Source organism: Ahaetulla prasina, chromosome 13 (genome assembly GCF_028640845.1).
Source record: "Ahaetulla prasina isolate Xishuangbanna chromosome 13, ASM2864084v1, whole genome shotgun sequence".
In the NCBI taxonomy this organism is placed as follows: Eukaryota; Metazoa; Chordata; class Lepidosauria; order Squamata; family Colubridae; genus Ahaetulla; species Ahaetulla prasina.
In genome coordinates, this window is record NC_080551.1 from 23,263,693 (window position 1) to 23,287,589 (window position 23,897).

Below are 23,897 nucleotides of genomic sequence, written 5' to 3' on the forward strand. Positions count from 1 at the left end.
AACGGAGATTGGGAGCCTGTTTTCGCCGGCAAAGGCACCGTGGGCCTCCACAGGCGCCCCCGACATGAGTGATGTCGAGCTGGCCATGCCCACTTTGGCCACGCCCCACCACCCCCCGAGGTCAAACACAACCCTGATGCGGCCCTCAATGAAATTGAGTTTGACACCCCTGACCTATGTGATCCACACAGTAGCTTTAGGGTTCGTTTTCCGTCAAATGTGACAGTCATTGAAATGTGCATTATTATCATATTTAGTGTAGCTGCTAAAACTAGCAACACCCAAAGAGTTGCAACACCCAACGTTCATTTCCAGATTTAGTGAAGTCATGAAACAACAGAGCGACGCATTTATTCGCTGGAAGCTTTGCGACACAATCCTATATTAAGAAACCGTGCTGGTTGCAACTGGACCTATTCCCTCGTGCGTAGCAGGACTGCTTCCAAGCAGGACTGTTCGCAAAGTGGCCTGGGCACCAGCTGTTGTGCGCCTGGAACAGCTGGTTTGGAGTGATTTGTTCCCGACTCGAAATACGTCTCTGATCTGGATACAAACCAAATCAGAACAGATTTTGCAGGCAGATGTAACAGGAGTGGGGGAGGGAGAGATGGAAAAAGCTCAGGTTTCCATACAGAAAGTCATGCCGCCTTCATTAAAAGCAATTTGGCTGTCATTTTTTTTTTCTTCTTTTTCAACACTGTGGGGGTCCTTCGTGCTCTCTGAGTTTGGAGGTTTGCTTGCAAACGTTTTATTACCCAACCAGGTAACAATATCAGTGTGATGAACGTGGGGGTTTTCCCCCTGCTTATATACGTAGTGTGCCCTGCCATTGTTGGGGGAAGTGTGGTTTCTCCTTGGTAGTTTCTTGATTTTGGGGATTGTTTTCTGCTTCATTGTTTGTCTGGTGTTAATCCCTGCTTATCTGGGTGTAGGCTGCTGGAGGGGATGTGCTCTGGTCTTTTTGTTTATGGGTTCTGTTTTTATTTTTTTTGTCTCTTTTGAATGTGTGATTTATTTCTGTATCTCTATGCTAGGTAATTAACAGGGCGCAAACCCCAAACCACCACTCTCACCAGCACTGATGAGGTTACGTAGTTGGGTAATGAAAGCAGCAAAATCCCCACAATTGTCCCTCTCCTCCTCCACAGACCCCACTCCCTTCCAGCACTGATGGTGTTACCTCGTTGGGTTAACAAAACGTCTGCAAGAAGGCAACCAAGCTCAGAGACCCCCACGGTTCAACCCTGAGCTCCAAATACTCTCTTCGATTTTTGATACGGTAATGATTTTTCACGTGATCCTGGTTCCAATCCCAACCACAGAATAATTTCGTGTTCCTAAGGAGTCCGAGAGGTCAAGCATTTTCATCCCTCTCTAATACTTTTTCATTTTAAGAACCTTTGATCAGCTCGTACACATGATGACTCTTAAGAAGCTGGCTTGGGGTGTTCGCTTGAGTGCAGGGCCCTGCAGTTTTAAGTTGGTGTGGGGTTTTTTTTGCTTTGTTCTCCTGGGAGAAGCACATCAATTGCTTTCAGCTAAATGCACTCTCATATGAATATTTTAGTACAATTTAATGTTTCTGCACCAATCCCCAAGGAGCAGAGCATCAATCTGAGAACTCTCGGACTTAAAAGCCGTGTCGGATAATGCAGTTCGAACAAGGGCTGTCAGTCTTAAAACTTAAAATTCACAGGGCGGGGAAAGAGCTTAAACATATATTTTTTTGTCCTGGATACGGGCAAACAACGCTTTGAAGTTGTACCTTGAAAACCTTTCAAAAGGCATAAACAATTTCTTAATCGAAAGCAAATTTCTCCCAAATTTTAATCAGCCACAACGGTTTATCAGTGGTAGCCTGGTGATAAAAATAACCTGATACAGTGAGATGCACTGTACGTTTTAAAAGTTCGGGCTCGGTGAAATAGAAGAAGCTTGAAGCGATCTTCAATCTTTGCAGAAATTTTAGTGGAAAAATCTTCCAGGAATGCATGTTATTAAAAGTGTGAAGTTGCTCTCCGCGGTATCAGTTTCCTAATGCACAACTCAAAACAATGGCTTGAATTTCTTAAGTACGGGGCACAAAAACGTGGATGCAAAATAAGAAAATATGCAACAACAAAAAGGTTGAATTAGAAAGAAGTCTTTATAATGTTAACTAATTTTTAAAGCAAACAATTTATTTTACCTAAAGTCTGGGTTTTTTTAGACAGAAGAAGAACAACTAAGATGATTAATGGCCTGGAGACTAAAATCTATGAAGAAGGGTTGCAGAAATTGGGTATGGCCAGTCTAGCGAAAAGAAGGACTAGAGGGGACATGATAGCAGTCTTCCAGTATTTGATGGGCTGCCACAAAGAGGATGGGGGCCAACTTATTCTCCAAAGCACTTGAAGGCAGGACAAGCAATAATGCATGGAAACTAATCAAGGAGAGAAGCAACCTGGAATTAAGGAGAAACTTCCTGACAGCTGGAATAAAATTAGCCAGTGGAATAGCTTGCCACCAGATGCTGTGAGTGCTCCATCACTGGAGGCTTTCAAGAAGAGACTGGAAAAGCTTCTGAAATGGCACAGGGCCTCCTGCTTGAGCAGGGAGTTGAGGACTAGAAGACCTCCAAGGTCCCTTTCTGACTGATACTTTCACCAAGCAGGAAAATCCAGATGGAAAGAAGACAGAATGCCTATCCTTTCTTCACTGGCTGAACTCAGAAAGCGTTTTAAGCGCAGCCACTGAATATCCAAATGACCTGGAAGATATCTACATAGACCCCCCGGGAGAGCATTCAGATGGGCATCGAGAGTGCAAACCAACTTCCAGCGGAGTTCAAACCAACATTAGAAAATGGGCCTCTCGGCAAAACTCCTTGGCACTCAACGCAAGTAGAGCAGAAACATCCGGCTAACAGTCACTGCTTCGTTGCTAACCATCAATCTAACAAATGGGGGTTTGCAACTAAGCCCTTGACTCATGTTGGGCCAATGTTCCAGCCGGCTGTGCAATTCTCACCCCCAAGTGACCTTAACCTTGATTCAGTCTCCACTGAGCTGTGTGGTGGGTGGGGGGCAACAGAGTCTGAATGACCCAGCCTTCGCAGAAGCAAGAAACAGGCTCCTCGCAAATAAAAACCCTTCTTTATTTACACTTTGTGAATTAACTGCATTCACCGACAGAAAGTCCAGGCAAGGGTCCTGCAAGGAGCTAACTGAAGCAATAGGTCTGATCAGCTCCTTACGATAATTGCAAGGCAGGGAGGCCCCAGCAGAAAGGCTGCAAATGAAGCCACTTCAAGTAGACAAACCTCCGTTCTGGCAGTCTTTGTCGCACGAAACACACGAGGAGGAAACTTTCCAGAAATACGAACGGTTGTCCGCTACGACCACCACTCCCCTTTCCTCCTATTTTATTCCCCAGCCAGGGAGGGGCCATTCGGCGTCCACGTTTGTTTTGCTTCCCGAGTCGACTCCTTGTCCTCCGTTGTCCACCTCTCCTATCTGCTCTGCGCATAGGCGCATTTGGAAGAGGCCCCAGCTGTTCCTCCTCCTCACTCATCTCAGCCTCCAAAGGCAGCCGCCTCTCTGGCGGGTGGGAAATGTCGGACGGCCCTGGTGCTATCTCTGCATCCGACGTTGAGCATCCATCAGAGCCTTTCCCAGACTCCAGCACTGGCCCAAGTTCCTCCCCAACCTCTTCATCGTCCAAGTCTGCCGCCAGCTCTGCTGGCAGCTGATGGGCCACAACACTGTTACACACACACACACACACACACACACATCCCCAGTTGTTACTGTTTGCACTTCACAGGAATCATAGAGTTGGAAGGATCCAGAGAAGCTTCCATGCCTGTGCAGGAATTTAAAATACTAAAGAGTAATCCTCCACTGACCATCACAACTGAACTCAACATTTCTGTTGCTAAGTGAGACAGTTTTGCCCCATTGTACAACTTTTGCCAGAGCTGTTAAGCGAAAAAGTGACTTACAACCGTTTTTCAGAGTTACCACCTTTGCAGCATCCCCAGGGTCACATGATCAAAAGTCAGATGCTTGGCAACCGCTTCGCACTTATGACGGTCACAGTGTCCCGGGGTGGGGGGTGTCATGTGATCCCCTTTTGCGACCTTCTGACAAGCGAAAATCAAAGTGAAGCCAGATTCATTTAATGACTGGATGATTAACTTATCAGCTGCAGCTCAGAGCTGAAGAAGCTTCTCAGAGAAGTGAAACGTCTTCAGAAGAAAAAAACCCAGAAAGTCCAGTTGCCTTTGGGGCCACCACAGCCTGGGTGTGACTGAGGATCTCCACAGACATTTTATCAGTGATTCACTTAACAACTGTGGTGAGAAAGGTCGTAAAATGGAAAAAAAACCCTCAAAATCTCTCACTTCAAAACAGAAACCTTGGGCTCAACTGTGGTCGTTGAGTCGAGGACTACCAGTAGAAGGAGTGATGCAACTCACATAACCAGCTCTGTGACCACACACACACACACACAAACAAACAAACACACAAGCAACCTTCGGGATGCTATGGCTATGAATAAGGCCGTTCTCCTCCTTCAATCTCCGCTGATTTCTTGGCCAGCTAATAACCTGGAAGAAGAGATAAGCCACTTGTGGCAGTTCCCTAAACAGAAATCAGATCCATAAAGCAATCCGGCTTCCCTGATGATCGTAATGCCAACACAACATTGTAAACCGAGGCTCATTTACATCTATAGTAAAAGCCTTTTCAACAACATCCCTGTTGAATTGGGTGTTTCTCTTTCGCAACTCTCCTCAGGTCAACAAACGAAGTGATGTTGCTTAGATCTGAATGTCCTGTTCTGAAGAATATTCCCTGCCCCCAGGGCGTCTTTCTCAACCTTGGCAACTTTTAAGATATGTGGAAGTCAACGCTCAGAATTCCCCGGCCAGCCATGAATTCTGGGAATTGGCTCAACAGACTAATGCAGCCTGTTATTAACAGCAACTGCCTGCAATATTGCAGGTTCAAGTCCCACCAGGCCCAAGGTTGACTCAGCCTTCCATCCTTTATAAGGTAGGTAAAATGAGAACCCAAATTGTTGGGGGGCAATAAGTTGACTTTGTATATAGTATACAAATGGATGAAGACTATTGCCTGACATAGTGTAAGCCACCCTGAGTCTTCGGAGAAGGGCGGGATATAAATGCAAATAAAAAAAAAAAAGTCCACGGGTCGCAAAAGTTGCCAAGGTTGGATGGATACGGCTAAAAGAATCAGGATAGAGCTGGAAGGGACCCTGGAGGTCTTCTAGTCCAGCCCCTTGCTCAAGCAGGACACCCTATGCCCTTTCAGATAAGTGACTGTCTAGTTTCTTCTTAAAAACCTGCAGTGATGGAGCACCCACAACTTCTGGTGGCAAGCTGTTCCGCTGGTTAATTGTCCTTACTGTTAGGAAGTTTCTCCTCAATTCCAGGTTGCTTCTCTCCTTGGTTGGTTTCCATCCATTTTTTCTTACCTTGCCTCCTGGTACTTTGGAAAATAAGTTGACACCCACCCCACCCCTTCTCTTCTTTGTGGCAGCCCCTCAAATACTAGAACAGGGGTCTCCAAACTTGGCAACTTTAAGCCTGGTGGACTTCAACTCCCAGAATTCCCCAGCCAGCAAAGCTTTGCTGGCTGGGGAATTCTGGGAGTTGAAATCCACCAGGTTTAAAGTTGCCAAGTTGGAGACCCCTGTACTAGAAGACTGCAAAACTTTTAAGACTTGGGGATTCCAACTCCCAGAAATCTCCAGCCAGGATGGGTGGACTGCAGCTCCCCAAATCCACGCTTGCTGCCCGGGGAATTCTGGGAGTTGAAGTCCACACCTTTTAAAAGATGAAAAACACCGGTACAAACAACCATAAAAGCAGCCATGCCCTACTACAACCAGCAGAAACTGAGCGTGGGAGACAGGCTGATCCCTTCCGAACAAATTAACAAGCACTGCTCCTCTCCAACAATATTCAAAATGTAAGATTCACTCAGCTTCAGGCAACTGACGATCGCAAATAGCCGTAGGAAGGAGACGCGACAGCCTTCCAACCACTTTGGTTTCCAAAACTTACCGGCGCTACGATTTTGCCCGTCTGTCCAACTTGCATGTCGTTGGGGACAAAGCCGGCATCTACCGCTGCTCGAGAAGCACCAACTGAAAGCAAGGAAGATGGTTCGATATGAAAACAAAACGTTCACCGCTTGGTCCCAATCCCTTCCCTGAGGTTAAGAGTCCTTCGTTTGGCCAATTTCCATTTCTAGATCCCGCCCGTGCCCTGGATTGACAGGACTGATCATATTCCTTAAAGGGCCTTAAGACCAGGAAAAGAATATTTGTAGCTCAAAGAGTTGAACGGTGGTGCTCACTGAGTTTGATTGCCTGCTTACAGACCTTTTCATGACCCAACTAGGTCAGTGGTGGGTTTCAAATTTTTTTACTACTGATTCTGTGGGTGTGGCTTGGTGGGCGTGGCTTGGTGGATGTGGAAGGGGAAGGATACAGCAAAATCGCCATTCCTACCACACTCCAGGGGAAGGATACTGCAAAATCTCCATCCTCTCCCAATCAGCTGGGACTTGGGAGGCAGAGAATAGATGGGGGGGGGCAGTCAGAATTTTTACTACCAGTTCTCTGAACTACTCAAAATTTCCGCTACCGGTTCTCCAGAACTGGTCAGAACCTGCTGAAACCCACCACTGAACTAGGTCACATCATCACCATCAGAGCACTGATGATGTGACCTAGCTGGGTCATGAAACTTCTGCAAGCCAACAACCAAGCTCGGAAAGAGGAACAAGGAACCCACAGAGATAGCAGCATCCGAGCCAACCGATCCCTCGCTTATCAATGGCCAACCTTGAACCAGCCTCCCCACTTAAAAACCACCAACGATTGAATATGAATTGTTTAAAGCAGGGGTCTCAACTTGGCAACTTTAAGCCTGGTGGACTTCAACTCCCAGAATTCCCCAGCCAGCAAAGCTTTGCTGGCTGGAGAATTCTGGGAGTTGAAATCCACCAGGCTTAAAGTTGCCAAGTTGGAGACCCCTGTACTAGAAGACTGCAAAACTTTTAAGACTTGGGGATTCCAACTCCCAGAAATCTCCAGCCAGGATGGGTGGACTGCAGCTCCCCAAATCCACGCTTGCTGCCCGGGGAATTCTGGGAGTTGAAGTCCACACCTTTTAAAAGATGAAAAACACCGGTATAAACAACCATAAAAGCAGCCACGCCCTACTACAACCAGCAGAAACTGAGCGTGGGAGACAGGCTGATCCCTTCCGAACAAATTAACAAGCACTGCTCCTCTCCAACAATATTCAAAATGTAAGATCCACTCAGCTTCAGGCAACTGACGATCGCAAATAGCTTTGGTTTCCGAAACTTACCGGCGCTACGATTTTGCCCGTCTGTCCAACTTGCATGTCGTTGGGGACAAAGCCGGCATCTACCGCTGCTCGAGAAGCACCAACTGAAAGCAAGGAAGATGGTTCGATATGAAGACAAAACGTTCACTGCTTGGTCCCAATCCCTTCCCTGAGGTTAAGAGTCCTTCGTTTGGCCAATTTCCATTTCTAGATCCCGCCCGTGCCCTGGATTGACAGGACTGATCATATTCCTTAAAGGGCCTTAAAAGACCAGGAAAAGAATATTTGTAGCTCAGTTGAACGGTGGTGCTCACTGAGTTTGATTGCCTGCTTACAGACCTTTTCATGACCCAACTAGGTCAGTGGTGGGTTTCAAATTTTTTTACTACCGGTTCTGTGGGTGTGGCTTGGTGGGCATGGCTTGGTGGATGTGGAAGGGGAAGGATACAGCAAAATCGCCATTCCTACCACACTCCAGGGGAAGGATACTGCAAAATCTCCATTCCCTCCCAATCAGCTGGGACTTGGGAGGCAGAGAATAGATGGGGGGGGGCAGTCAGAATTTTTACTACCAGTTCTCTGAACTACTCAAAATTTCCACTGGTCAGAACCTGCTAAAACCCACCACTGACTTAGGTCACATCATCACCATCAGTGCACTGATGATGTGACCTAGATGGGTCGTGAAACTTCTGCAAGCCAACAACCAAGCTCGGAAAGAGGACCAAGGAACCCACAGAGATAGCAGCATCCGAGCCAACCGATCCCTCGCTTATCAATGGCCAACCTTGAACCAGCCTCCCCACTTAAAAACCACCAACGATTGAATATGAATTGTTTAAAGTAGGGGTCTTCAACCTTGGCAACTTTAAGCCTGGTGGACTTCAGCTCCCAGAATTCCCCAGCCAGCTTTGCTGGGAGCTGAAGTCCACCAGGCTTAAAGTTGCCAAGGTTGGAGACCCCTGCTTTAAAGAATCAAAACTAAAAACACTTTTTACCTGCGGCGTGCAACTGATCAGCCAGGTCGTACAACAGCTTAAAGTTATCGCCACTCTTCAAGCCTCGCCCTGAAAAATAAGAAAATTAAATCTGTTCAAATTAAAGTCCAAACAGTGTCAAAGAGATTCCCTTTGGGGGCTGGCGAACTCTCTCTTGCTGGAGATTTTTTTTTAAAAAAAGGCAAGGATGCGAGAATCGTGGGTTGCTGTTGTTGTTTTGCATTAGACCAGGGGGTAGGTCTAGCTGATCTCTAAACCCCTTCCAATTCTTGCATTCTGTACTCTGGCTTCTTCTGTCCCATTAATTCCTCCATGCACTCCAGCAAAGGAACAGGAAGAATTCGGATGGTGTTTGGTATGCAAGCCTTGCTTTGAGATTAACGGGCTTATTTCCTTATCCTTGCACAACAAAATAAAACAGGACTTAAAATCTTGGCAAAAGGTCCTCCCTTTTGCTACCGATTTTCTAGCCGGAAAGCAGAGGAAAATTTCACTTCTTTCTTTTAAGGTAGAGGTACTGAGTGAGAAGAAAGGCTGACCGCCAAAGAATTGAGGCCTTTTGTCGTGTCCCACTCCTCCGCTGACGGCCGGGTCAGGGAAATCCGAATCAGGTGTGCCTCTGCAGCTCTGCCAAAGTCCTAGCAAAGTCCTCAGGGCAGGCAGGAGACCAGGAAGTGACTTCAGCAAGATAAGGTAGACTTTGCCTGACTCAGAGAATGCCAGAAAGCAGATCCTTTATATAGGCCATGGGGTGTGGCTCCATGACTCAGCACTTATCCCTTCCTTCTGTTGACGCCGCCTATCAATTCTCCTGAAGTGAGGGTCACTCCAGGCTCCAGCTGTTGGTAATTGACCTTCCTCAGGCTCACATGCTGTGGGGGAGGGGGAGGGGTCTAGTTGCTCCGTTTGCCTGGGCATGGAGCCAGGCCTGGGGGCTGGAAGCACTTCTTCTTCCTCGGCCTGTCTGGGCATGGTGCCAGGGCTGGGGGCTGGAGGCATGCCAGGACATTCCTCAGCGTTCGGGAGGAGATAAGACGGGCCCGGCTGCGGGGAAAGCGAACGAGACACAACACTTTTGAACTCTGGTGCTGGAGAAGACTCCTGCAAGTCCCTTGGACTGCAAGGCGAACAAACAAGTCAATTCTAGAGGAGATCAACCCTGACTGCTCTTTAGAAGGCCAGATCCTGAAGATGAAACTGAAATACTTTGGCCACTTAATGAGAAAGAAGGACTCACTGGAGAAGAGCCTAATGCTGGGAAAAATTGAGGGCAAAAGAAGAAGGGGACGGCAGAGAACGAGGTGGCTGGATGGAGTCACTGAAGCAGTAGGCATGAGTTTAAATGGACTCCAGAGGATGGTAGAGGACAGGAAGGCCTGGAGGAATGTTGTCCATGGGGTCGCAATGGGTCGGACACGACTTTGCAACTAACAACAACAACAACTGAGTGAGAGTCGGCCTGATAAAATTATCTGCCCACTGTGACCAATGAAGTGTGGATGAGTTTGGAATGAAGGCTTTTTATTGGAGTCCTTCACCAATTGTTAAGTCAAAGGTTGGTATTTATGGTGATAGATGTCAGGTACACCTGGGCAGACAGTGCAGTCGGGGTTTCTCCCTTTATCTCTGGCTGGAAGCTCCAAAGCCAGAATTTTGGTCGGGTATACACTTTTTTTAAAATGCAGGCAAGTCTTTGACTTACAGCCGTCTCTGTTGCTAAACGAGACAGTTGTTAAGAGAGTTTTGCACCCATTTTATGACCTTTCTTGCCACAGTCATTAAATGAACCACTGCAGTTCAGTTAGTAACCTGGTTGTTAAGTGAATCTGGTTTCCCCCCTTTGACTTTGTTTGTCAGAAGGGGATCTTTTGGGACCTTGGGACTGTCGTAAGTATGAGTCAGGGGCCAAGAGTCCAAATTTTGACCACGTAACCATGGGGTCATAAATCAATTTTATCAGTCATTGTAAATTTGAATGGTCGCTATACGAACGGCTGTGAGGCAAGGATTACCTGTATACATTCTCCCTTTTGAATTTGAATAAACTTTTGATTAATCACTACTCACCACCTGATACAACCACTTTTGCACTAGTTAGTTCTGGCCGGTCACTTTTGGTTAATTTCTGCTCGATCCATTCCGACTGGCCGACAGGTGCAGGGGCTGATACTGTGGATATTAACAAGACAGTAATTAAAAATTAATCCTGACACTTAAGAGGGGCTGAATAGTTCTGCAGAGTCTAAAGTACTCCCCAGCTACTACTTCTAAGCCAAAATATTCTTCTCTAAAAACATATTTTAAACAGGATTATAAATAAAAGAGCCGTAATCGGATTAGCATTCATTTCATAGGATGATGGACTTCACTCCATAGAAACTTACATCACAAATCTGAATCTAGTGTAAAACATTCCCTTCAAGCACTGATGATGTTCCCTAGTTGGGTCATGAAACGTTTGCAAGAAAACCACCAAGCTCAGAGAGCAACAAGGACCCCGCTGTCGTCATTCTTCCCCTCTTCCTCCTCCTCTTCGCAAGCCCCATTCCCTTCTGGTACTGATGATGTTCCCTAGCTGGGTAATGAAATGTCTCCGAGAAAACAACCAAGCTCAGAAAGCACCATTAAAAGTAGTTTACTCCAACTGCTTTCTACCATTTTCAAGCATGACATTAAGGATTGTCACCTTGGCAGGGTGAAGGTTTGAGTCTAAAACGAGTTAGATATTGCAAGGTGTGGGATCCAAGAATTCTGCACGCCTTGCATTTCCACAAAATATCCACCTAGATTTTCTAAGCCCAGAAAAGAACCTTCTAGAGAACTTTGAGAATCGGAAATTGTGAGAAGAGGAGAGGAGCATGCAAGAAACATGTGTAACTACCCTGTTTCCCCCAAAATAAGACACCCCCTGATAATAAGCCCAATTGGGCTTTTGAGCGCATGGCAATAAGGCCAAGCGTTTATTTCAGGGTTCAAAAAAATATAAAAGCAGGGTCTTATTTTAGGGGAAACACAGTATATTAAGACAGCAAGTTTTGGTATTTAATAAATGTTTTAACTCAATGACATCTGAAGCAGAAGAAGGCAAAAAAAAAACCCACTCACTTTTTTCTACGGCTGCGCTGCCCCCACTCGCTGGGGCAGCCTCAAAGGAAGTCCCTCGGACAGAAAGGACCTTGATTTTCTCATCACACTTCACAGTGCACAGAGCGTTGCCTGACACAAAAAAAAAACCCAGGGGGAAAAAAAAGAGTTAAATACAGTTGCACCAAAACCAGGGCTTGTCTGCTGTTCGGAGGAAACTACAGTATTTTTCAGACTACAAGACGCACATGACTATAAGACCCACCTAAATTTAAAAGAGGACAACAAAAGTTTTTGGCCTACCTTTTTAGGGGCCTTTTCCAGTCTTTTTTGGCCCATTTTCAAGGCTTTTTTGGCCCGTTTTTGAGGCTTTTGGGGGGCTGTTTTCGAGGCTTTTTTCAGCCTGTTTGGCCAAAAAACGGGCCAAAAACAGCCTTGAAAACGGGCCAAAAACAGCCTTGAAAACGGGCCAAAAAAGGCCTGAAAAAAGGCCTGAAAATGGGCCGTGCAGAGGGAAAAAAACTGCCGGCAGGTGGGCGGAGCTTCGGCAATATTCAGTCTATAAGACACAAAGACATTTTCACCCCCTTTTGGGAGACAAAAAAAGGGTGTCTTGTAGTCCGAAAAATACCGTACTTCAGACAGTGAAACTGAAAGGCTCCCAAGTTGCGTGGTCCCACTTTTTCCATGAGCCAACTCTAGCTTAAGAATTCTTCCCTTTCTTCGTGAAGCTGAATGGCTTGACATTTTTGGGAGAATGAATTTGTGCAATTTTTGCCAAGAGTCTGCAGTTGTGGTTTCGCAGGAAAAAGCACCTACTGTCTGAACCCAGGGCCTGCAAGCCACAATCACAAAGAAGAATGCTTCGTGAGAGTAGGGAGTTTGGGGGAGGAGGAGGAGGAGGAGGAGGAGGAGGAGGAGGAGGAGGGAAGGAAGGAAGGAAGGAAGGATGGAAGGACAGAAGGAAGGAAGGAAGGAAGGAAGGAAAGAAGGAAGGAAAGAAGGAAGGAAGGAGGGAGGGAGGGAGGGAGGGGAGAAGAGGAGAAAGGAGGAGAAAGGAGGAGGAGGAGGAGGAGGAGGAGGAGAAGGAAGAGAAAGAAGAACAGAATAGAATAGAATAACAGAGTTGGAAGAGACCTTGGAGGTCTTCTAGTCCAGCCCCTTGCTTAGGCAAGAAAATCTTACACCACTTCAGACAAATGGTTATTCAACATCTTCTTAAAAACTTCCAGTGTTGGAACACTGACAACTTCTGGAGGCAAGTTGTTCCACTGATTAATTGTTCGGTCAGGAAATTTCTCCTTAGTTCTAAGTTACTTCTCTCCTTGATGAGTTTCTTGTCCTGCCCTCAGGTGCTTTGGAGAATAGCTTGACCCCCTCTTCTGTGGGGCAGCCCCTGAGTTATTGGAAGACTGCTATCATGTCTCCCCTGGTCCTTCTCTTCACTAGACTAGCCATGCCCAGTTCCTGCAACCGTTCATATGTTTTAGCCTCCACTCCCCTAAGAGGAGAAGAAGAAAAGAGGAGGAGGAGAAAGAAGAGGAGGAAAGAGAAGAGGAGGAGGAGGGAGAGAAAGCAGAGGAGGAAGAAGAGGAAGAGAAAGAGGAGAGGGAGGGAGGGAGGAAGAAGAAGAGGGAGAGGAAGGTGAGGAGGAAAAGGTGGAGAAAGGTAAGGAGGAGGGAGAGGAGGAAAGAGGGAGGGAGGAGGGGGAGGGAGGGAGGGAGGGAAGGAGATATTATCCACTGGTACACCGGCATAATGATTTTTAAAAAGGAAATTATTAGACGGTGATACAAGCCTCTCTCTATGCAATCCATCAATCTCCAAGGCAGGACAGCATTGACCAAAGGAAAAAAAAAGAGAGACTGCCATAACAAATTTAAAATGACATAAAAGCTCATGTTTCCATGTCCAAATTACATTAGGGGATCAGATAAAAGTAATGAGGCTAGACAAGTATTTGGGCTGCACAATAATTAAGGGGGAAGTCAATTAAATATTACAAATAATTGTATCAATGTCCTGCTAACCAAGAAAAATAACCCTACGCAGCTTGGCTGAAATCCGAACTAATGTGTAACCCCCGTGAAATAAAAGGGACGAAGCCGGATGGCTGAGGGTTGGCAAAATCTGATCAGAAGTGCATTAGAAGAACGCAATACAAATTTCCTAAAATAAAATAAATACATTTCAGGAATGTCTGCAGATTGGGTTAATTAAGCTCTCCGCTTTCTCAGAAACACCGAGCTACAATCCTACAGGACCGAAGGATCCCGTCAGCTGTGTCGAAAAATCATTTCTGGTTCTCCAGATTCTAAAGTTTCCTTTTTTTGTGGGGGGGGGGGGAGCTTCTGTGGGTCACAGGTAACCCCGAAAAAGCCCGCAAGCCTCACCTGCATAAATAGTCCTCACAAAAGTATCCGGTGACTTGATTTCAATGATGTCTGAGATGGGAGCAACATCCAATTTAGCTGCCACTCTGGGAAGCAGGTTCTAAATATTAAAAATACACTGGGGGTCACAACAACAACAACACCTTGGCAACCCCAAGATAAAACTAAGTGGAGGTTCGGAATTCTACCCTGGAAATTACAGAAACATTTAAGAAGTATATTTAGGGCCTGAGTGACCCAAGCTCCATTAAGACAAAGCAAGATTGGATGGATTGAAAGCAAATGCAATACTCTGGCAGTGCCTCCAATATTCAGGATCCTATTTACAAGCAATCCTTAAGTTACTAGTCCTTATTTAATCACCACTTAAAACTATAAAGGACCCACCAACATTTATTTACCAGCTGAGTCTAAAGTTAGGATGATTGGCCCAACAAGCAAGGTCAATGGGGGAAGCCAAATTCGTTTAACCGCCACGATTCACTTTAAAAACTGCAGCGAAAAACTCAACAGCTACCTTGCTTATATTGTAAGGCAAGGACTACCTGTTTCGGCAGCCACACACCTGAATCGTGGGCTTGCTTAACAACCGTCGTGTTTGCTGAAAGGTTGTAAAATCAGGTCTGGTCACGCGATGACCTGCTTTGCAACTGTTATGGTAGTCCTCGACTTACAACAGTTCATTTAGTGACCATTCGAAGCTGCAACGGAGCTGAAAAAAGTGACTTAGAATCGTTTCTCACACTTGTGACCCTGGCACCATTCCCGTGGTCGAAGGCCAGATGCTTGGCAACGGATTCATATCCATGACGGTTGCAGTGTCCCAGGGGGTCATGCGATCTCCTTTTTGCAACACGCTGACAAGCAAAGTCAATGGGGGAATTCAGATTCACTTAACGACCATGTCACTAACTTAAGAACGGCAGTGATTTACTTAACAAAGGTGGCAAGAAAATTCATAACGTGGGGGCAAATTGTCACTTAACAAATGTTTCACTTAGCAACATAAATTTTGGCCTCAATTGTGGTCGCAACCCGAGGACTAAAAGCAATTGCCAGGCTCAATTACAGTCATAAATCGAGGACTACCTCTACATATAGTGGTTCAATGTCTTTGGAGCAAAGGATTCCTGGGTGGTTTAAAAACTGAATTTAAAATCTCACCTTCCCAAAAGCAGATGCTCCAGCACAGATGTGCGTGCAATTTAATTGTTTCTGAATTTCCAAAATCAGTGGCGTCAGTTCCTCTGGAGAGAAAATGCAACCGGTCAGAGCAAGCTTATTTTTTTCTTCTTTTTAAGGAGGGTCTGGGGCAAAAGACAGCCTGCCAAGAATTTCAATGCAAAATCAATCCGCTTGGAGGGTAAAAAAAAAAGACTCACCAGCCAGAAGTCCTTTATATGCATCGTGTTGGGCGAAAAGCACCTTGGAAACTCCCGGGACTTTGCTCAGCTCTTGTGCCACCTGGGAGAAGCAGATCAGGGGGGTCAGTGTTCCCCAATTCCCAGAATTCCTAGCTGCCTCCACACATCTGGAATGTTAAGGTTATTATTTGTACAGGGCAGTGTTTGTCAATTTGGGCAGCTCTGAGATTTGTGGACTTCAATTCCCAGAATTCCCCAGCCAGCCAGTCATGCTAGCTGAGGAATTCTGGGAATTGAAGTCCATATATCTCAGAGTTGCCACGGCTGAGAAATATTGGTCTAAGGCAGGGGTCTGCAAACTTGGCTCTTTTAAGACTCCCAGAGTTAAAGTCCACAATTCTTAAAAGAGCCAAGTTTGCAGACCCGTGGTCTAAGGGAAGCATTTCTCCCTGGCCTAGATGTTGGTGAGAAAATAATTACTGGGGTAGGGGTGCAGAACTGCAGTTAAGAGCAGTTTCTCAACTTTAAGACATGTGGACTTCATCTCCCAGAATTCCATGATGGCTGGGGAATTCTGGGAGTTGGAGTTACCAAGGTTGAAAAATATTGATTTAGAGCTAGGATATTCTTAATTCCTTAAGTGTTGTAAGTGTTGTACCTTGATGAAGGTATCTTTTCTTTTATGTACACTGAGAACATATGCACCAAGACAAATTCCTTGTGTGTCCAATCACACTTGGCCAAGAAAAAATTCTATTCTATTCTATTCAGGCCTACTAAGATATCTTAGACAGCTCCAACATTAGAATTATTTTAAATTTCTGTACTCGAGTTTGAAAAAGTCTCACACCAAATTAATTAGCATTTTAACTAAGCAAGGGGCCGTGATAGCTCAGGCTGTAAGGAGCCTGTTATTAGAACACAGCAGCTTGCAATTACTGCAGGTTCAAGCCCGGCCCAAGGTTGACTCAGCCTTCCACCCTTTATAAGGTAGGTAAAATGAGGACCCAGATTGTTTGGGGGGGCAATAAGTTGACTTTGTAAAAATATACAAATAGAATGAGACTATTGCCTTATACACTGTAAGCCGCCCTGAGTCTTCGGAGAAGGGCGGGGTATAAATGTAAACAAACAAAAAAAAGTTATAAATGACACCAACTCCCTGGGTCAGCAGACTTTTTTGTTTTACCTTTTCGCAATTGGTCCCTGCCACTAAACAGGACACTTCACCCCCAAGTCGTTTTGCCGCAGTAATGGTATTCAAAGTAATTGGTGTCAGGGCCTCGTTGGCGTGTTCAGCGATTACCAACGTACTTTGAAACCGGTGAAGTAACGAAACCTGGAAAAGACCAAGGAAGAAAAAAAAAAGGAGTTCGATTAAAAATCAAACACACTTGAAGTTCTGCACGGACAAATAAGGTATGCCACAAATTTTTGGCATTCATTTACTATTCTGTTTTCATCAACAGGATAAATTATTTTGTAGATAGAGGCTTGTATGCCCAGCATTTACAAGCTTCAAGCAAGATCGGTTGCTTTCCGTCAAGATCTATTTGTGAAGGGCTCTACATGCCTCGATATCTTTGGTCTCTCTAATATAATTTTTATCATCCCTAAACAATACACTGCAGGGTGATTATGGTTATAAATCATGGAAGGTTGTCGTAACATAATCTACCATGCTAGTATTCTGAGTTGGTAGCTAAATGGTTTAAATGTCCCAGTTTAGGGCTGAAAAATGCCTGGCCAAAATTCACCCGAGCATCTTCCATACTTAAAAACCAGTTAGAATTTGGATCTCCTTTGGTCATAATTGGGTCGGAGGGTTGGACTAAATGACCTACAAGGTCCCTTCCAATCAATGGTGGAATTCAATTTTTTTTACTACCGGTTCTGTGGGCGTGGCTTGGTGGGCGTGGCAGGGGAAGGATACTGCAAAATCTCCATTCCCACTCCATTCTGGGGCCAGCCAGAGGTGGTGTTTGCCGGTTCTCCAAACTACTCAAAATTTCCACTACCGGTTCTCCAGAACCTGTCAGAACTGGTTGAATAGCACCCCTGCTTCCAACTCTGTTAATCTGCATCTGTGTCTAATCCATTACCTTAACCACTATGCCGCAGTGCTTCTCGGTCTATGAAATACCATGCCAAAAATACACGGAGGACACGTAACAGTGGAAATAAGGACACTGTCAGGCAGTCCTTGACACAACAGTTCGTTTAGTGACAGTTTGAGGTTACAACGGCATTGAAAAGACTGACTTATGACCATTTTTCACACTTATGACTGCTGCAGCATCCCCATGGTCAGGGGTCTCCAATCTTGGCAACTTTAAGACTTGTGGACTTCAACTACCAGAATTCCTCAGCCAGCAAAGCAAAGCTGGCTGAGGAATTCTGGGAGTTGAAGTCCACAAGTCTTAAAAGTTGCCAAGGTTGGAGACCCCTGACCAAATCACATGATCAAAATTCAGATGCTTGGCAGCTATTCATGATGGCCGCAGTGTCCCAAGGTCATGTGATCACTTTTTGCAACCTTCTGACGAGCAAAGTCAATGGGGAAAGCCAGATTCACTTAACAACCGCCTTTCTAACTTAACGACCGTGACAAGGAAGCTCGTAACACAGGGCAAAATTCAGTTAACGGCCATCTCAGTTAGTGACAGAAATTGTGGTCATACGTCGAGGACTACCTATACACATCTTAGCTTAAATCTCCAAGGTTTTTTTCCAGTTAGCAAAAACCAAAGACATTCCTTGCTATTCATTTCCCCACTTAGAACAACCGATTCTCCAATTTATTAGATTACCCCACGCCCTTAATGTTCACTTCAAATTCATAACTACCTTTTTCAATTGCTTCATTACTGGCTGAACATAAAAGAGATTTTATTGAGACCTGCAGGTTATGAAGGTGCCCTGAATGATGTGCTCAGTGATCCATGATTTAAGACCTCGTGGGAAGAATAGCCCCGGTTTCTGTAGGATGCCTCATGTTCCAACGTAAGGGTATTAAATCATCAAAAAGTGTAAAAAGATTTTTAAATCATTTGAGGTGAATTACCAGGAAGAAATTACTTATTTCCAACGTACATCAAAAAGAGGGCATTTCTGATGACGCTCCATCCATCATTTCCCAGAAAAAGTTACAAGGCCACAGGGCGCTGCCTGAGGAATAAATCTATCTCTTTGTGGCAAAATGCCCACATTTCCTTAAATTTATAGGCCTGTCGGAAAGGGAAATATGCTGTAACTGCCTAAAGTTGGGAGGTTTAAGTTTCCAGCGGGAACCGAGAGGCGCTTGAAAAGTCCATCCACCAACAAAAAAATACCCAGGGTAGAATTCGTGATGATGGGATCAAATGACACTTTTCTGGAGTCTTCAAAAGTCTTCAACTTTTGGGGCCCAAAATTCCCGTGGTTAAGGGAGACATTTGGGTTAAGTGAGTTTTAACCCCATTTTACAAGCTTGCTCGCCTCCGTTGCTAAGTGGATCGCTGCGGTTGATAAAGTGAGTAACCCGGTTGTTAAGTGAATCGGGTTTCCCCGCTGACTTTTGCTTGTGAGGGGGTCGCCCAAGGGGATCAAGTAACCACGGAGCACTGCAACCGTCGTAAATGTGAGTCTGGATTTTGACCCCAGGGATGCTTACGAGGGTTGGGAGGGTGAAAAAACGGTCGCAATTCGGTTTTTACAATGCCGTTGTAACCTTGGACGGTCACTAAACGAACCATTGTAAAGCGAAGACTACATTTCCCCTTGAAGTGATCTCTCTACCTTTGTGGAAAGAGGCAGATCTTATCCAGAATGTAGACCAGCCGATTGGCTGCTGCTGCTGCTGATCACCTTTTCTCCTCAAACCTTCTGATGTATTTGTCTTGGGATTACTTTTATCTTTACTTTACTTTACTTTATCTTTACTTTATCTTTATTCAGGGGACTTTTCTTATTACTAGATATATAGTTTGTTATCCCTGGTGCCTTGCTCTGTTTTCAAGATTTTTAAAAGCATGGTTTTTCTTTTTGTATCTTTCCAGGTCCTTCCTTAAAAAACAGAGCCTATAAATACGCTCAATGTCTTTTTAAAAGGTTGGTTTCTTCTCTGTCCTGTTCCAAACTTGCTCTCTTTGAAAGCCGATCCACTTTTGACCTATTAGGAACCCAGCCAGGAGGGAGGGGGGGAGGATCGGACCACGGGGTCCTGGCCACTGGCGGGATTCCAATTAACTATTAACAGAGGAGCCCGGCAGAAAGGACCTGGGTACTTACGGGACCGCCTGCTGCTACCACACGCCTCCCACCGACCCGTACGCTCCCACAGAGAGGGACTTCTCAGGGTGCCGTCCGCCAAACAATGCCGGCTGGCGGCCCCCAGGGGAAGGGCCTTCTCTGTGGGGGCTCCCACACTTTGGAACGAGCTTCCCCCGGGTTTACGTCAAATACCTGACCTTCGGACATTCCGTCGCGAACTGAAGACACATCTCTTTATTCGCGCGGGGCTGGCTTAAATTGGATTTAATGTGAAATTTTATCAATTTTTAAACGGGGTTTTTAGTTTACGGAAATTTTTAATTTTAGGCTAATTTAAATAAGTTTTTTAAATGGTATTTTAATCTGTATATTGTATTGTTTTTATCTTGCCTGTACACCGCCCTGAGTCCTTTGGGAGAAGGGCGGTATAAAAATCAAATAAATAAATAAATAAAATAAAGCACAATTTTCTCACTGGCCTACTTGCGCAAAAAAAACACATATGGCTTCCCCACCCATGACGGCTTCATTAAGCAAAACTTCACCGACAGGCTCTGCTACTTCCTTCACTGCTCCAGCTCCCGAATCTCTTTTGAGGTAGCCGGTCGTTGCTGCCTTGCCAGCTCTTCCGCTGGGGCCCTGATGCAAACTGCGGGAGAGAACATCCACCAGCAGGGAATTTGTTTTAACGAAAGCTTGAGGGCCACATAATTCACCCGTGACACATTGATGGGTACTTTGCTGGGAATGTATAAAACGCACAGTGGAAGTAGGATGGCTCTATTCACCTTTATAGAGCTGACTTCCACAGGCTTAAAGCTGGGGGTTTCGAACCTTTTCAGAAAACAAATTCCCCAAATTCCTGACCTAGTAAGAGAAAATGAGACTGCATTTGAGGATGTTTCAGTTTTTCCTGTTCTTTACCTGCCACGCAACCCCCGCTAAACCCAGTTTGAGAAATATTGGTTTAAAAGTTCAGCAGATATACAGATAGATCTGTAAGATCTGTTCAAGCAGAGGATAAAGATTTGAGGAGGGGAATGCTTTAATCTGAATTCCTACACTGCAAGGGTTTGTTGTGACCCAGGCCCAAGTAGGTAGTAGGAAACTCAGTCAGTATAAAAACAAACAAATGTTATTCGAACAGCTGAGAATTACTTCATTCTCAGCGTAGTCCAACTAAATTAAAGCAAATTCCTCCCAACACAAATTCCTCAGTCCTATCATCAATCTTGGTCCAATTAGGCACAACTGCCAAAGGTCTTTCATGGCAAAAGTTCAGAAGACACCGATACAAAATAAATGCAACAAGACGAAGCTATCAACATTGTTTTCCGGCAAAGAGCCCAAAGGCCGTTGCTGCTCTTTTAAGCCTTATGGGAGAGGCCAATCATCTCCTCGCCTTACTCCTGAGTCGTCCTTTTTGCTTTAGCTGCTCTTGCCTTCTGGCAGCTCTTCTCATGCGTGCATTAGGAACAGGCTCCTCCTGTTCCTCTGCCTCACTACTGTCAGTCTCTGGAGGCTCCGGAGTCCGCACATCACTCCCCAATGATCCTGGCCCCACCTCAGCGTCCGACACAGAGCTCTCATCCGGGCCTTCCCCAGCCTCCAAGACTGTCCCACGCTCTTCCTCAGCCTCATTGCTGTCTGACTCAGTTGCCAGCTCTGCAGCTGCTGGCAGACCACAACAGGGTTGTGTTCTTTCCGTTTCTACAAGCCCAAGAGACAGCCTGTCTTAAGCTACCAGCGGGCACTCTCCAGTTTTGTAAATTTCATGCATTACTGACTCAAGTTTCAAAAGCGGCCTCTAACTCAGTATCAAAGGTAAGCTGCTTCCCCAACTTCTAGGGATACCATCTCAGGAGGGTCCATGGTCAATTTTCACAAACTGACAACCACAAAAGCTACAATGCTACGCTGAAGACCCAGCCATCCTGTCTTGGCACCCTCACGCCAACTGTCCAGTTGGCGAATCCAGAAAAAAGAAACTCCTGGGATATTATTTTTCCAAGAATATATAACCTTACCGAATAAACCACATTGGCACAGAAGAAGCAAAACCAGCTCTAGATTTCCCATGCCAAAGCGGGCGTAGTTAAACCCTTCTTTTTCTTTACGGGCCACACACATGTCCACTCATGATTCCTGTTCATCTCTATCCTTCGCATGGTGATGCCACAACTTATTTGATGGTTGTTGTCAATGGCACTATGAGGAAGCTATGAACTTTGGAGCCGAATGGTTGACTCCTGGTTTTTTGTTTTTTTGAAGTCTTGATGTTTTGTGGGCGGCTGTGGAGGCAGAACCAATTTCTTTGTAGCCGATCTCTGAGCTGCCAAGACACCAGAAAATTAGACCACGGCCATTCAGCCCCTGGTCGACTGACCCCACCCGTGAAAGCCAACCCAGAATAACCAGTATGAAGGTTGACATGCCAGCAACGGGCCAGGAACATTCCTCAAGGGCTTTCCACGGCTTTGCAGAAACTATACACACCAAGCCGCTTAAATTCATATGCCACCCATAGATGCCTGGATATAATTTAGCAACTGTATATAAATGTACTCCCCAATTTTTTTTAAAAAAAAATAATGTCAATAAGAGGCAGACAATCTATCAGGATATGGTCACTAAAAACTGGAAATCGCCTCGCAACTGTTCACTTAGTGACCATTCAAAGTTACAAAGGCACATGACTGTTTTTCACGCTTAATAGCATCCCCACGATCACGTGGTCAAAATTCAGACGCTTGGCCACCGACTCGTGTTTAAGACGGCAGCAGCGATTATCTGAACCCCTTTTTGCGATCTTCTGACGCGCAAAGTCAACGGGGGAAGCCGGGATTCGCTTAACCACCGATGGGGAGGGGGGGGGGCGGTGGCGGCAAGAAAGGTGTTAAAATGGGGCAAGAGGCACTTAAACCAACGTCTCGCTCAGCAAGAGACATGTTGCCCTCAATGGCGGTCGTAAGTCAAGGAACTTGATCATCCAGCTGTTAAAATAGAGATAAAAGAAACCCAGCCGTCAAATCCCAAACCTGGCTGCTCCAAAAGCAGGGGTCTCCAACCTTGGTCCCTTTAAGACTTGTGGACTTCAACTCCCAAAGTTGGCTGAGGAACTCTGGGAGTTGAAAGTCCACAAGTCTTAAAGGGACCAAGGTTGGAGACCCCTGGTTTAGATTGCAAAACGCCCCTGCCCTTAAATTCTTGGTGATTGAAAAACAAACTAAATTTAAGGGCAGGGGCGTTGTAATCTAAACCAGGGTCTCAACCTTGGTCCTTTAAGACTTAGATTCAACTCCCAGAGTCCCTCAGCCAGCAAAGGGACTCTGGGAGTTGAAAGTCCACAAGTCTTAAAGGGACCAAGGTTGGAGACCCCTGCTCCAAAAGGTGGCATTTCTTCAGAGGGGATTTATTTTTTGGGGGGGCTACATCAGATTCTCAGGACCCCCCCCCAAGAGTATCCGGTGCTGTGACGGAGCCACCTGGGCACATGCCCAGAATGAAGGGGGGGGAGGGGGCATGTCAAAGCGGCCCATGCCATCCTGCCCCCCCCTCCTTGGGTGCCCCCAAGACCCTTCACTGGGACACACAAAGGGGACCCCTTTCCTGACCCCAATTTAGGCAGCCACGCTGCAAATGGACTGCTGCCTTTGGGGCACAGAGGGGGGGGGAGCCCCCAATTTGCAATGAGGAGGTTAAAAGGTGGGGGAGGGGTTTCCAGGGGAGAGGGGCGTGTCTGTGTTTATCCCCGCCCCCAAAGACACCCCCCCCCACTTAAGTGGGACAAACCTGGGTCATTGCCAGCCCCACTTTGCCCTCCCTGTCCTACCCTGCAGGGCCGGCAGAGGGAGGGGCTTTTTAAGGGCCACGCCCCTCCACAGGAGCCCCTCCCACCCAGTCCTCAGCTAGAGTGACCTTTGCCCTTGGGAGCGCGGCCGGCCTACCCTGCAGGGCCGGCCGTCAGGAAAGTCGGGCCCGTGGCTTCAGCCGTCGACTCACCGCTCTCCGCCCCAGGCGCTGCGCCCTGAGGAAACCCCGAAGCGCGGTCATGGCGACGACCCCGGACGGCGAGCCTTCCTCTTCCTCCTCCTCGGCCTCAGGCGCCGCCTCCGCCCCGTTTCATCTCGCGAGAGTTTCTGGGGAGCGAGGGGCGGAGCCGAGTCCGCCATTGAGGTGAGGGGGAGAGGAGGAGGAGGAGGAGGAGGAGGAGGAACAGCGGCGGCGCTGCTCATTGGCGGATGGCGGCCAATCGGCGGAAAAGGCGGGAACGCCAATTTTTTTTTTTTTCGCCCAGTCGATCCGCCGTTGACATGAGCTTAGAAAGAGGCGTGGTGACTTTTTGACGGAGTGGCCAATCAGGGGAAAAGGGGGCGTGGCGGGTGTTTGTGATTCATCTGATTCTTAGCGCCGCCTGGAAGGATGCAGCGCTTGGACT

General features: G+C 46.3%; 1 protein-coding gene across 1 annotated transcript in view; it reads right to left on the reverse strand.

Moving 5' to 3' along the window:
* ETFA (electron transfer flavoprotein subunit alpha) overlaps positions 1-23,620 on the reverse strand; it is a 30,295-nt gene extending 6,675 nt beyond the window's left edge. The window contains exons 1-9 of the mRNA XM_058156655.1: positions 23,462-23,620; positions 16,398-16,547; positions 15,227-15,308; positions 15,009-15,091; positions 13,845-13,944; positions 11,473-11,583; positions 10,435-10,536; positions 8,368-8,436; positions 7,391-7,473 (exon numbers count right to left, since the gene is read on the reverse strand). Coding sequence (XP_058012638.1) covers positions 7,391-7,473; positions 8,368-8,436; positions 10,435-10,536; positions 11,473-11,583; positions 13,845-13,944; positions 15,009-15,091; positions 15,227-15,308; positions 16,398-16,547; positions 23,462-23,512 — 831 coding nt within the window. The 5' untranslated portion in view covers positions 23,513-23,620. The remainder of the gene's footprint in view (positions 1-7,390; positions 7,474-8,367; positions 8,437-10,434; positions 10,537-11,472; positions 11,584-13,844; positions 13,945-15,008; positions 15,092-15,226; positions 15,309-16,397; positions 16,548-23,461) is intronic.
* Between the last annotated feature and the right edge of the window lie 277 nt (positions 23,621-23,897).